General features: G+C 36.6%; 1 protein-coding gene across 2 annotated transcripts in view; it reads left to right on the forward strand.

Moving 5' to 3' along the window:
- LOC139142799 (C-type lectin 37Db-like) overlaps positions 1–14,534 on the forward strand; it is a 49,506-nt gene that overhangs the window by 11,628 nt on the left and 23,344 nt on the right. Inside the window, exons 1-2 of one of the 2 annotated variants that reach the window (XM_070712967.1) lie at positions 12,045–12,144; positions 12,828–12,913. The exons of the other annotated variant lie outside the window; for it this stretch is intronic. Of the exons in view, the coding sequence (XP_070569068.1) occupies positions 12,850–12,913 (64 nt within the window). The 5' untranslated portion in view covers positions 12,045–12,144; positions 12,828–12,849. Of the gene's footprint in view, positions 1–12,044; positions 12,145–12,827; positions 12,914–14,534 lie in introns of those variants that run through there. 2 annotated transcript variants of the gene reach the window in all.

Genomic DNA, 14,534 nt, shown 5'->3' on the forward strand with positions numbered 1-14,534 from the left:
CTATATTTTCGGGCAATTGGAATTCAAAATCGCCGCCACCCCTGTGTAAACTCTACGAGGAAAATTAACTTTCATTTTCACCATACTATAACGGTGAAAACTTAATTTACGCCACAAGCGTTAGACAAGAAAAGAATTGTAAAAAATTATGGTTCCTATATCTGTTCCCGAGGCATATTCTACAAATGATGAACCAGATTTGTATAAGGTCCACAAAATGCACTGAAGAAGTTAACGCGTGGATAATGCTTTCAGACCTCTATCTCTACTGGTTAGCCCAGAATAAGATATGCGCATATTTAATGAGGTACAGGATGTGCCATCATAAAGTCTCCCATCATACCAAATATGAAGCGGGTAGCACTTGTGGTTACTGAGTGATGGACATAAATGTAAATATATTTGAATTCACAGGTCATCAGGGTCATGTGACGTTTTGTCAAAAAATTGTATTCCATAGTTATCCCTCTGTACCGAAAATCAGACCTCTTTCTCTTTTTTCTCTAAGTCCATACAAACATTTATAAAATTTGACCCCCCTTCCATCATTGATTGTAAAATTTGACCCCCTAAAAACGGTTTTGTAAACGTCAACCCCCTTGATTTCCACCGACCCCTCTCTGTAAAAAGCAAATGCTCCCTTATTTGTGTTTGTGTGTTTGTTTCTTTGCCACTCTGTCACGGCATTTGTCGGAATGGACCACTTATTCCTGACATTAGTTCTTTACGACTAGGTAGAGCTGATTATGTGAAATGAACTGACGCATTAAATATTGGATTAAAGAGATTAGGCTCTACTGAAAATGCATTATCACGGTTACTCTACCCAACACCGTGCCGTTATGAAGGATATTTCACATTCATGTCATGTTCATCAGATGAGAAGTCGCAATGATGTTGCAAATGAGCACGACGTGATAGTGTGGCATCATTGCATGATAATGAAATTTGCTGTATTGCTTCACTTCATGGGCATGATAAGTGGAGATACCTGCCATAGCGATGCAAAGATAAATAAAAAATATATGAAGCACAAAGCTTAGATAAATAACGACGGCAGCAAATTCCATTCTGCGGTTTTCAGCCCTGGTCATATTACGTCGACAGAAGAGATACTAGTATCTGATATTCTGTAAAAGAGCAGCAAGAGCAAAGTAATATCATAGTTTGGGTGCAACATCAGAATAATTTTTGATGTATTCTTAGAAAAGATAAATTAGGCAAACGAAAGACCCTCCTTACTAAAGTAATAACGTGGCAAATTTAGTGAAATGACACGCTTAGTACAGCTCGACACATTGAGTACGGTGATAAATTATTATTATTATTATTATTATTATTATTATTATTATTATTATTATTCCTCTCAGTCGAATCATCTCACGCCATGAAGGAGATAAACTTAAGTCATATTTTGTCCATAGTCATCGCTTTTCTCGCCATACATTCGCAAAGTTTATTACGGCCGAACAAAAAAAGTGTGCTGCTCCGATAGTTCGATCTACCCTTTTTTTTTCTTGTCGACCTTTAACTTTTTAGAGCTACGTAAACAAGGAAGTAAAACAAAAGAAAGAAAAAAACCGTAAAATCACGCATTCGTTACTTTGCATTTGATTTTTGCCTGAACGAGGATGCTTTTATGTTTTTCCCCTTTATATGTATGATGCATTTTCTGGAAATATTGTGGCCAGTGTTTTACCGCCCCGAACCTCTGAAAAATGGATATTTAAGATCGGAACAGCACAACTTAGTTTATCTTGGCCAAATCATAGTCCAATGAAAGAAAGGCTTTTCATTCTTACCAGAAGAAATGGCATAGACTTGGTTTACAGCAACCACTACCAAGAGTATTATTGCAGCATTCATGTTGTCTCGTGGAGACGTCCCTCTGTTGTTTAATGAATATAAGAAACGAATGTTTTGAGGAGTAGAAAAAGGTAATTACGTAACGGTAATAGCGATAATAAGCGATTGAACCAACCGAAGAGTGTCCATTGGTAGATTTAAGTCGATAATGAAACGCCCTACTGCTGTATAAATCGGTTTAACTGGACAGATCGTAAGCAGATAAATAAGAAATGTGTACGCAGGTCGCAGAGCTTTTTAATTAACGAGGGAATTCCATATGTGGTTTACTTTGACAATGTAGAACGTAATGTCATCACGTGCACCCGCTTTGAAAGTGCAAATACGTTACTGAACCGGGACTACGGATTTCGTACACAGGCTAAAATAATCGGCCAGTTTCTACTTAACAGTTTGTTTTCTTTCAATACTCTTACTCGTCTCTCACAATGTTAGGTCTGCCCATTCTTAGTTGAAAAAAATTCTGTTTTTGTGCTCCAGTCTTTCATTCTACAGTAACATCAAATAAAGGACAGCCAATAATATTCTCTGGGATGCTTAGCACACTATGATAGACGGACTAATATTTAGCACAAGCTTCAAAGCACCGTGTGCTTCTACAGATGTTAGTGTAGAATGGAAGACTGTAACACACACACACACACACACACACACTCAGAAGTAACGTAACGAGTTTCAATGATTATTAAGAAATAAAGTTGCTCGAGTAAATGACGTTAGCTTACCGGAACAGTGGAGAACTATCTTGAGAATGATTGTCGATCAACTCCAGTGACCAACGAACACCGCAGGTAATGTCGGGGGTTTATATAAGAATTGGAGACTGCGGAAAGGCAAATGGCCGTATGTCATCAACACATTCCATATTAACTGGATCGTGGAATGTTGTTTTCGCCGCCTTTGTTTGAAGTGATAATTTATTACCAAGCATAATGGCTCAAACAACAGCTACAAAGACACCTTTTTGTGAAAGCACGCTTTGAAAAATCATCGGCTATAGTCAGTGAAATCTTCAGGATTTTCCCGTGGTCATCGAGATGAAAAACTCTAACAACTTAAGTAAAATTACAGAAACCGAAAACACCCTTTTCTGTAGTGAAATTTCAATTTCGCCTCTCTGTATTTACACTTGCGCAAAACCAAAAACACATTGTTATTGTCACCACAATGCGATTAATCTCACGACAGAGGCGCCATTAAGTGATAAAAAATGACCAATACGAAACATTTCCATACATGACCACAATGAAAACTTACCAAACTCAACAGCGATCCGTATTGTTCCTTTTATCAGTGCATATTGTATATTGTTGAAATAATTGGTAGATCATCAATAATTGGAAATGTGTTTTATCAACAACCAATTGCTATGTTTAAGAGTCTTTCAGGTCTCAAATTACCGTTTTTATTACCTCTGCATTCAGTACCATCTGAGCTTATAGGTCGTATGGCTAACAAACGTATTGGTATGTCGGAAAAGGACTGATTATCTGTCGAAAAGGATAGATAGTTCTCCATTATCCAGAATAAACAGACAATCGACATATAATTATCGTCATCGTTGACACTTTCGCCAGGGCTACAGAGTGTTTCTGCTTCCTTTTGCACTATTTTCATACATAAGGACACTAGTATTCATGCAAACACAGAGAGACAAGGGGACAAACACAAAGAGAACTGGCTAAAAAGTGCATACTTGTATCAAAATTATTAGGGGCCTAAGCCCCCTATGGGGCTTGGGAACCTATTGTATTTGTAGTGGTTCAATATTCTTCTTCTTCTTCTTCTTTTTAGGGGCACAAGCCAATAGGGACTTACGCTTCTATTGTTTTTACAGGAGTTTGGCTTTCTTCTTCTTCTTCTTCTTCTTCTTCTACTTCCGCCGCAATTCTTTGCTCACCTAGATCTCAAAAACCGCTGGGCGCAACAACTTCAAAATTGCAGAGCTAATAGACTCGGATGAGTACTCGTGCACCTTTGTCAACATATTTTGATTGGTGACGTGACATGGTGACCATATTGGATATTTCTTAAACATAAAAATGGCTTCTCCTTATGACTAACGGTAAAGTAAAATTGAAATTTTTTGTACTGCAACAATTACCTAAGGTCTTTAAAATTTGCAAATTCAATCGCGTGCGGTTACGTTGTTGGGCGGCCATATTTGATTTTCGAAAGATACCAATTTAACCTTTAAAAATCTTCTAGTCCAGAGCCTATGCACCGATGTAAATGAAACCTTACTTGTTTAATCCTTAGTGTACGTAGTTCCAAGTTTGCTAAAATCATTTGGATCGGTCATTAGATTTGGCGGCCATATCGGGTTTTCGAAAAATACCAATTTAATGTTTAAAAATCTTCTACTCCAGAATGAATTCACCGATTGAACCAAAATTTAACTCGTATCATCCTTTGTGTAGCTAGTTTCAAGTTTGCTAAAATCATTTGGATCGGTCACGTGGTTCGGCACCATATTGGATTTTCGAAAAATACAAATTTAATCTTAAAAAACCTTCTACACAAGAATAGATGCACCGATTGAGCCGAAATGTTACTTGTTTCATCCTTTGTGTAGGTAGTTTCAAGTTTGCAAAAATCATTTGGATCTATCACGTGGTTTGGCGGGCATATTGGATTTTCGAAGAATACTAATTTAATGTTAAAAATCTTCTACTCCAGCATAAATTCACCGATTGTACCGAAACTTAACTCGTATCATCCTTAGTGTAGGTACTTTGAAGTTTGCAAAAATCATTTGGATCAGTCACTTGGTTTGGCAATATATATCTTAATATATATTTTAACCTTTAAAAATTGAAACTTTTAAATCCATTTCATTTGCATAAAAATTCATCAATCAAAGTTTTGTTTGCAACATTTGTAGACTATATGGCAAGGCTCTTTCATGCCACATTTCAAGGCCAGAGGCACTTTAAAAAGGCCAGAGGCACATTAATTTTTAGAAGAAAACTTTTAAAGCATCATTTTTCACATTTTCCATAACCATTGACTAGATAAAATTGGTAATTTTCGAAACTCCAAAATGGCCGCCCAACCAAGTGACCGATCTAAATGATTTTAGCAAACTTGAAAATACTTACACTAAGGATGATACGAGTAAAGTTTCAGTTCAATTGGTACGTTGGTTCTTGAGGAGAAGATTTTTAAAGACTAAATTGGTATTTTTACGAAAATCCATTAGGACGCCCAATCACTTGACCGCACGCGATTTTATTTGCAAATTTTTAAGACCTTAGGTAATTAATTGTTGCAGTACAAAAAATGTCAATTTTACTGAACCCTTAGGTCACAAGGTAAAGCCATTTTTAGGTTTAAGAAAAATCCAATATTACCACCATATCACGTGACTAGTCAAAATTTCTTGACAGTGCACGAGTACTCATCCGAGTCTATTAGCTCTGCAATTTTGAAGTTGTTGCGCCCAGCGGTTTTTGAGATCTAGGTGAGCAAAGAATTGCGGCGGAAGTAGAAGAAGAAGAAGAAGAAGATTTTGATTTTTCAAATAAACGTTTATTACTAAAATTAATCTCATGTACAGAAAAGTACATATCAAATCAATTCAAATTTAGAGACGAAAAGCTAAAATGAAATCTGACAAATGCGTTATAGCAAATGATGGTCAATGACTGAATATACTAAGGAAAGTTGGACTATAAAAAATCAGCAAAAAATGCAAAATGGCAATGACACTGATGCTGGAGCGAGACGGAGAGAACTGGTGAAAAGGCAAACAGGTAGCTATTTCACTTGCAACATGGGCAAAGAAGCCAATTAAATCTGAAAAAAGCGCCATTTTGTTATTGACAGAAGGCAAGATGCGAGGTGCATGAAAAATCTCCACTGAATAGGAGAAAGCAAAACAAACTTCGAAACAAGAAAAAGCGACAGAAAAATTGCAAAGAAATAGGTCAAGAGCACCTATTCATCTTGCAGAAAAAAGCCGCCTAACCGCCAATGAGAAGGGACATGCCAACCAAGAATTTTCTCAACTGACTACCCCCTCTCATTCCGTGAGGAGTACGGTGCCCAGGACGAGTAAGGTTTTGGCAAAAGGGAAATTAATGCTTAGAGTTGAAAGCACACAAAAGAAAGAAGTGTTCACAACAAAATTGAATCAATAGTAATTATTCCATCAATGTCTACGGAAGCAATGACGTCATTAATACACCAAATGTTTTTGGTGTATTATTGGTGTTTTTTGAAAGCACTTATAGTTGAATTGAGCGTGAAGTAATTATATTCTTCTAAAATGCGAGAACAAACTCGCCTTTTAAAAACAGAAACAAGCATATTACTGATTGAGGGATCATGACCATTAATTGCATTTCGTCTCGTCACATGAATTGCAATTTTAGCTGTCGTAAAAAGAAAATTTAAAAGCGCAAAAGTATTCTTGTCCATGTACGATTTACCAAAGGTTGGGCCTAAAACAAACCACCAGTATAAAATCTTGCATTCCTGACCAAGAAAACGGTGACAGAGTTTACGAAGAAGAATGAACAAAGGAGAAAGACGAGGGCATTCTAAAAATATGTGTAAAAGGTCATCTCTGGTGCTACAGAAAATACAATCAGAGGATGAGCTATACCCAGAATGGAACATAAACGAGCCAGTTGCGTACGCACCATGGAGAAGACGCCATTGAAGATCTCCAACTTCTCTTTTGGGAATTGGACTGAGATAACAAGAAGTGAAAAAAGGTTTGATATTTTCAGAAAGTGAAAGCAGATCTCTCCAAACTGTATCTTGACGTTTATTGTTTCCATGAAAATTGGAGATGATCAAGAATTTATATATGCTACCCTTTTCAAATTTATACAAGGGACAATTCAAAATAATATGGTCATCAGTGCCTTTACAAATAAGTTCGAAAGAGTACGAAGGACGATGACAAGAATGAACGTCATCCAAATCAATTTCCTCTTCAAAATAACTTTGGATTTTGTTTTTCCAATCACAGGGAATAGAATCAACCAACGTCTTGACAGTATTTGTTAAAATTCTATCCGAATGAATAGAAACAATGTTTTTAAACTGGCTTGGGGAGCGCCAAGTTTTTGGAAAGGGTCAAAAAGATCTCCAACTTTTGTAATGCCAACAAAGTGATAAAGTGATTAACAAGAATACTATCAAGAGGATTTGTAAAACTAACACAATCGTTGAAAAAAGGCTTCATGGAAAATATCTTTGATTGAAAGGGGTCCACCTTTTCTCAGGAAAATACGTGACTTCCAGACTCTCAAAGGCTCAAGATAAAAATTAGCTGGAAATTCTGGAACAGACTGAAAATTGACTGTAAATAGTTGAGAGGTGTACTTGAGATTATCAACACTTCGAAAATAAAATCAGGAAACAAAATGAAGGATGATCCAGGCCTGAATACAAATATCTTTGAAGATAATTTAACCTGAAAGCTTTCACACGTGAAGAGAGATCGATAAGATTTTGCCCTCCTAACTTCAATGGAGCAAAAACTGTTCGACTCGGCAACCGATGTTTTCCTTGCCAGAAGAAATCAAGAAATTTGTGCTGAATTTCATCAAAGATAAAAGCAGGAGGAGAGAGGCAAATTAAACGATGAAAGAGTTTAGTTGCAGCAAGTCGATTAATAACGATAACACGGCCTTGGAATTCCATCAAGATAAGTTATTGTCAATCTTTGTAACACACTCACTCCAGTTTTTTGAAAAATACTCGTTACTGTTGCCCAAATAAGTACCAAGGACTTTGAGACCAATACTATTCCAAAGAATTTCAAGCGGATGATCAGCACACCCACGCCGACCCAAAGACCTTGGGACTTACGATAGTTAATTTTTGCATTATTGGCATGCTCATAGACAGAAAACCAATAATTAACCTCAAATATCAGTATCATAAGTTAAAAGAGTATTAACGTCATCAGCATAAGCTGAAAGTTTACATTTACGATCAACTGAATTTGGAATCATAACACCTTGAATCTTGTCATCTTGTCTTATTCTGTGTAAAAGACGTTCAATAACAATTACATACAGCTGCCCTGATAATGAGCAACCTTGCCTTATACCACGTGAAAACTGAACAGGAGCAGTAAGGGAACTGTTAACACGGACAAGACTATCAGTTTGTGTATACAGAAGTTTAATAAAATTGATGAAATTTTCACCAAACCCGAACGCATGCAGAGTTTGAAAAAGATAATGATGACTGGCACGATCAAAAGCTTTTTCCTGATCTAAAGAAAGAACACCAAGAGGAAGATTCAAGTCAATATGAAAATGAATGCAATCTCTAATTAAATGAATATTGTCAAAAATCTGTCTGCCTGGAAGAGTATAACTTTGATCTACACGAATGATATCTTGCATAACTTGCTTCAAGCGAAGCGATAAAGCTTTAGTGAAAATTTTATAATCAGTGCAAAGCAAACTGATAGATCTCCAATTCTTAAGAAGGGAGTTATCACCTTGTTTCGGAAGGAGTGTGATAACAGCTCTAGACAGGACGTCGGAAGAAGGCCATCGGAAATTTTGAAAAACCTGGTGAAAATCATTCCCCAGAAGAGACCAGAATTTTTTATAAAATTCACAAGGTATGCCATCAACACCGGGCGTTTCACCATTTGCAATGTTCTTGAGTGCAAAGGTGTACTCATCAAGACTAATGGGTTCATTAAGTTGAGTAACTTTGTCAGCAGGCAGTTGAGGGACATCATGAAGCAAAGTATTTTGTGCTACAGATGAAACAGGCTCAGCAGTCAAAAGGTATTGATAAAACTGGCGAGTAAGTTGACGAATTTCTCTCTGATTTTCTGTAATTGTATGATCTTCACGTTGGAGATGAGTAATGGATTTACGACAGCCTTTGTATTTTTCAAGAGAAAAAACACTTTCAATTAGTATCAGAATCATTGAGCTGTTGAAAACGAGAACGAATAACTGCACCTCTAGTATCAAGTTTCTGAAAACTGTCTAACAGGTATTTTTGCTGATGATATCTTGTTTCCAGAGAAGGCTGAGTATGTTTCCAGAGTACAAATTTCCTCAATAATTTTTTGTTTTGAACGTTTAAAGTGATGAACCCGTTCAGCACTGTCCTGCTGACTTAATTCTGTAATCTTTTGTTTTCCTATATCCCACCAAGACTGAAGAGAAGAAAACCTATCCTTCTCATTACGCCAACCTTCCCAGAATTCCTTTATTAAAGTGCAGTAATTTTCATCATTAAGAAGACTAGTATTTAGACACCAAACTGGATTTTTGTTGACACTCGCATTCATAGTTAAAACAAGAGAAACAAGAGAGTGATTAGATAAATCAGTAAGAGAGTCAATAGACACAGATTTAATTTTCGAAGTCAACCTCTTGTTGATGAAGAAAGTATCAATGCGACATTTTTGCTCTCCTCTGTGCCACGTAAAATTTTGAACCTGATTATGAAAATAACGCCAGGCATCAGAAAGCTTACAACGATGGACAAGCGAAGAAAAAACATGCGAAGACTTTAAATGTGGTTGCATATGTGACGATCTGTCTAAATCATTAGAGTACAATTAAAGTCTCCCCTATGACAATATTCTCATCGTCAAGATCAAAATCAAGGAGAAATTTACGAAGACTTTGAAAGAAAATACAACAATCATCTCCACCTGAAGGAGCATAAATATTGAACAAATGAAAGGAAGTGTCATCCATCTTAATATGCAAATGAAGTAGACGACCCTGAACGACACTTTTTACAGAAACAAGATCAACATTTTTGTTTTGCGGAAACAGCACTGCAACCCCAGCATAATTACTGGTACCATGTGAGAAATAAATAGGCGCACGCCAAACTACTTGCCACTGAGCCTGATTAGCCACTGTAGAATGAGTTTCTTGTAAAAAATAAAAATCAGCGTGTTGATTGGACTTCAATGAAGACAAAATGTTGTACCGTTTTAAAGAATCATGACACCGATTTACATTCCAAGAAATGAAACTTGCCATCACTAGACAAGCAAAGACAAGAACGATTTTACTTCCCGTATTTAGTAATTGCCAGGCTTTTACATTGTCTAACATGTTGTTGTAACTTTGTCACAAGTTTATTTCGCTGAGAACATCAAACGAGTTTGATGTTTTTACTCCTGACCAAAAAAAAACTGACTTTGAGAATTTTTTCTTGGAGACTGAGACTGAGAAGTAAATAAATCCTGAGACTCATTCATATTGACACCTGAAAAGGGAGTATCAGGAAACTCAAGGGACTAAGACTGAACTATTGAATATGATGATGATGAAGGGGAGGGGAGCGGAGAGAACGAAGGCGAAGCAGGGGTTCATACCCTGTCTTCATCGGCATGGACGTTTGCAGCAGAGTTAACACCTTTTTCTTTCTCTTGAGCGTCAGTGGATTTATTGTTTTAACTGGTGAGAGGTCTTTGATCTACAGATTATTGTCATCAACAGATGTGACTTTGTGAGCGGACTCTGATTGTGCTTCATTGTTTTAAAACAAAGCGAGTTGATGTTGAGGCGTTAGTCGAAGTTGAGGTGTTAATTTCTGGAGTATTCATATGCTGATCAATACCTTCATTTACATTTTCTTGACTATCGACAACATCCATTAGACCTGAATTTTCATCCACACAAGTATCGTCTGAACATTTCCAGTGTCATTATCATTGTTTTCTGACGATCTATAGTTGGGACAACGTTAAAGGATATGACCTTTCAGTCCACAATGAAAACAACGCAGTTCATCGACTGATACGTAAACGGAATGAAAGCGATCATCATATTTGATCTGAATTACACCACTGATGTTCTCATTGTGTAGTAAAACATGAACTTTTCGTCTAAACGACTTTACATGCTTCAGCGAAGCGTTTTTACAACCAGAGGGATTGCTTTTATATGTTCAACAACTCTACCAAGTTTCCATAAATATTCGAGCTATGGCCAATAGTTGCCAATTTAACAATCTTTACATTTATGACACGAAAGGTCTGCACGAAATACATTCTTTGGTCGGGTCGCTTCTAGCTGGGCTTGCACGAAATACATTCTTTGGTCGGGTCAGGTTTAGCTGGGCTTGCACGAAATACATTCTTTACATTTAATATATTTAATACATTTTTTACATTTATGTCACGCTAGGTCTGCACGAAATACATTCTTTGGTCGGGTCGGGTCTAGCTGGGCTTGCACGAAATACATTCTTTACATTTAATACATTTTTTACATTTATGTCACGAAAGGTCTGCACGATTGGTGGAAGAAGAAGAAGAAGAAAGCTGAACTCCTGAAAAAACAATAGGGGCCTTTTTAGCCAGCTCCTTTGTGTCTGTCCCCTTGTCTCTCTGTGTTTGTATGAATACTAGTGTTCTTATGTATGAAAATAGTGCACAAGGCAGCGGAAACACTCTGTTGCCCTGACGAAAGTATCAGCGTTGACGATAATTGCATGTCGATTGTCTGTTTATTCTGGATAATGGAGAACAATCTATCCTTTTCGACAGATAATCAGTCCTTTTCCGACATACCAATACGTTTGTTAGCCATATGACCTATAAACTCAGATGGTACTGAATGCAGAGGTAATAAAGACGGTGAATTGAGACCTGAAAGACTCTTAAACATAACAATTGGTTGTTGATAAAACACATTATTATTGATGATCTATCAATTATTTCAACAATATACAATATGCAATGATAAAAGGAACAATACGGATCGCTGTTGAGTTTTGTAAGTTTTCATTGTGGTAACATATGGAAATGTTTCGTATTGGTAATTTTTTAACACTTAATAGTGCTGCCGTCCTGAGATTAATCGCATTGTGGTGACAATAGCAATGTGTTTTAGGTTTTGCGCAAGTGTAGGAAATACAGAGAGGCGAAATTGAAATTTCACAATAGAAAAGAGTGTTTTCGGTTTCTATAATTTTAGTTAGGTTTTTAGAGTTTTTCATCTCGATGACCACGGGAAAATACTGAAGATTTCACTTGACTATAGCAGATGATTTTTCAAAGCGTGCTTAGATGCCTTTCACAAAAGGTGTCTTTGTAGCTGTTATTTGAGCCATTATGCTTGGTAATAAATTATCACTTCAAACATAGGTGGCGAAAACAACATTCCACGATCCAGTCAATATGGAATGTGTTGATGACATACGGTCATTTGCCTTTCCGCAGTCTCCAATTCTTATATAAACCCCCGACATTACCTGCGGTGTTCATTGGTCACGGGAGTTGATCGACAATCATTCTCAAGATAGTTCTCCACTGTTCCGGTAAGCTAACGCCATTTACTCGAGCAACTTTATTTCTTGATAATCATCGAAACTCGTTACGTTACTTCTGAGTGAGTGTGTGTGTGTGTGTTTGTTACTGTCTTCCATTCTTCACTAACATCTGAAGCACACTGTTCTTTGAAGCTTGTGCTAAATATTGGTCTGTCTATCATAATGTGATAAACATCCCAGAGAATATTATTGGCTGTCCTTTATTTGATGTTTTTGTAGAATGAAAGACTGGAGCACAAAAAACAGAAATTTTTTCAACTGAAAATGCGCAGACCTAAAAATGTGAGAGACGAGTAAGAGTATTGAAAGAAAACAAACTGTTAAGTAGAAACTGACCGACTATTTAGCCTGTGTACGAAATCCGTAGTCCCGGTTCAGTAACGTACTTGCATCTTTCAAAGTGGGTGATGACATTACATTCTACATTGTCAAAGTGAAATCACAAGTGGAATTCCCTCGTTGATTAATAAGCTCTGCGAGCTGCCATACAAATTTCTTATTTATCTGCTTACGATCTGTTCAGTTAAACCGATTTATACAGCAGTAAGGCGTTTCATTACCGACTTAAATCTATCAATGCAGACTCTTCGGTTGCTTCAATCGCTTTTATATTATGTAATTGTTTTTTTCTACTTCTCAAAACATTCGTTTCTTATATTCATTAACAACAGACGGACGTCTCCGCGAGACAACATGAATGCTGCAATAATACTCTTGGTAGTGATTGCTGTAAACCAAGCCTATGCCGTTATTTTTGGTAAGAATGAAAAGCCTTTCTTTCATTGGACTATGATTAGTCCAAAATAAAATAAGTTGTGCTGTTCCGATCTTAAATATGCATTTTTCAGGGGTTTAGGGCGATCAAACACTGTCCACAACACTTCCAGAAAATGCATCATACATATAAAAAGGGAAAAACATAAAAGACTTCCTCGTTCAAGGAAAAATCAAATGTCAAGTAACGAACGCGTGATTTTATGGCTTTTTTCTTTCTTTTTTTTTTACTTCCGTGTTTACTTAGCTCTAAAAAGTTAAGGGTCGGCAAGATAAAAATAGGGTAGGTCGGGTTATCGGAACAGCACAATTTTTTTGTTCAGCCTTAATAAACTTTGCGAATGTATAGCGAAGAAAGCGATGACTATGGACAAAATATGACTTAAGTTTATCTCCTTCATGGCGTGAGATGATTCGATTAAAAGGAATAATGATAATAACAATAATAATAATAATAATAATAATAATAATAATAATAATAATTTATCAGCGTACTCCTTGTGTCGAGCTGAACTAAGCGTGTCATTTCACTAAATTTGCCACGTTCTTACTTTAGTAAGGAGGGTCTTTCGTTTGCCTAATTTATCTTTTCTAAGAAATATACATTTAAAAATTATTCTGTTTTTTGAGGGGGGACACATTTTACAATTGATGAATTTTTTTTGGGGGGGGGTCAAATTTTAGAAAGTTGATTTGGAGGGGGTCGCTTTTTACATTTCATTTGTCACTCAAGTTCCACCGACCTCCTCCCCGTAAAAAACGAATGCTCCCTAAATATACTTTCTCAATGGAAGTTTAGTACCCTCATTGTATTCTGATCGTGACGACTCAAATGTTCTTGTTCAACGTATTTCGCACAATATTGCCACAGAAGATTACATCAGACCAACAAGACAACCGTTTCAAGTCGAAGCAACCAACCGAGGACAACAAACGATCAGACATGACAGAAGAGAAACTTACAGGTCTAATCGGGAGTAAATGTAATCGCAAAATAGGTTTCACCTCACACTGTGTTTTGTCAACGGTCAACAGAGAATGGTTAAATGACGTCAGACATTTAGAGAAAGATGATTGGTCGACAATCGTAGATCGTCATTCTTCTGCTTACTTATTGCATAAAGAAGCAACTGTATGACGTCAACATGAGGCATGACGTCAATGAAATGGATGTAGATACAACATTGTCTCCAAGTATCGTTATTTAATACCTATAGTTACAGTAGATAAATCGGACCTAACACAGCGCATAATTTTAAATGACTGTCCACTTTGTTTGTCGATAAGTTTAATTTTTCCGTCAATATGTGGCAGTTGCTTAGGTTTGTGTTAGTGAAAAATTGTACTATAGTTCACTAAGTCACTGATTGATATTGTGATTATACATTCGGCGTTCTACTATTTACGGTAGAATGCGCCTCGTCTACAGATATTCAGACTCTCAAAACTTGTACAATTCTTTTCTTATCTACTACTTGTCATGGGCTCATTTTAAAGCTCTTGATGTAATAAAACTTTTTGCCGTCTTAGTTTTTCGAAAAAAAAATTTCTCCATAGAGTTAACACAGAGATGGCGGCCATTTTGAAATTCAAATATCGCTTAA

This window comes from Ptychodera flava, chromosome 10 (assembly GCF_041260155.1).
Source record: "Ptychodera flava strain L36383 chromosome 10, AS_Pfla_20210202, whole genome shotgun sequence".
Classification (NCBI taxonomy): domain Eukaryota; kingdom Metazoa; phylum Hemichordata; class Enteropneusta; family Ptychoderidae; genus Ptychodera; species Ptychodera flava.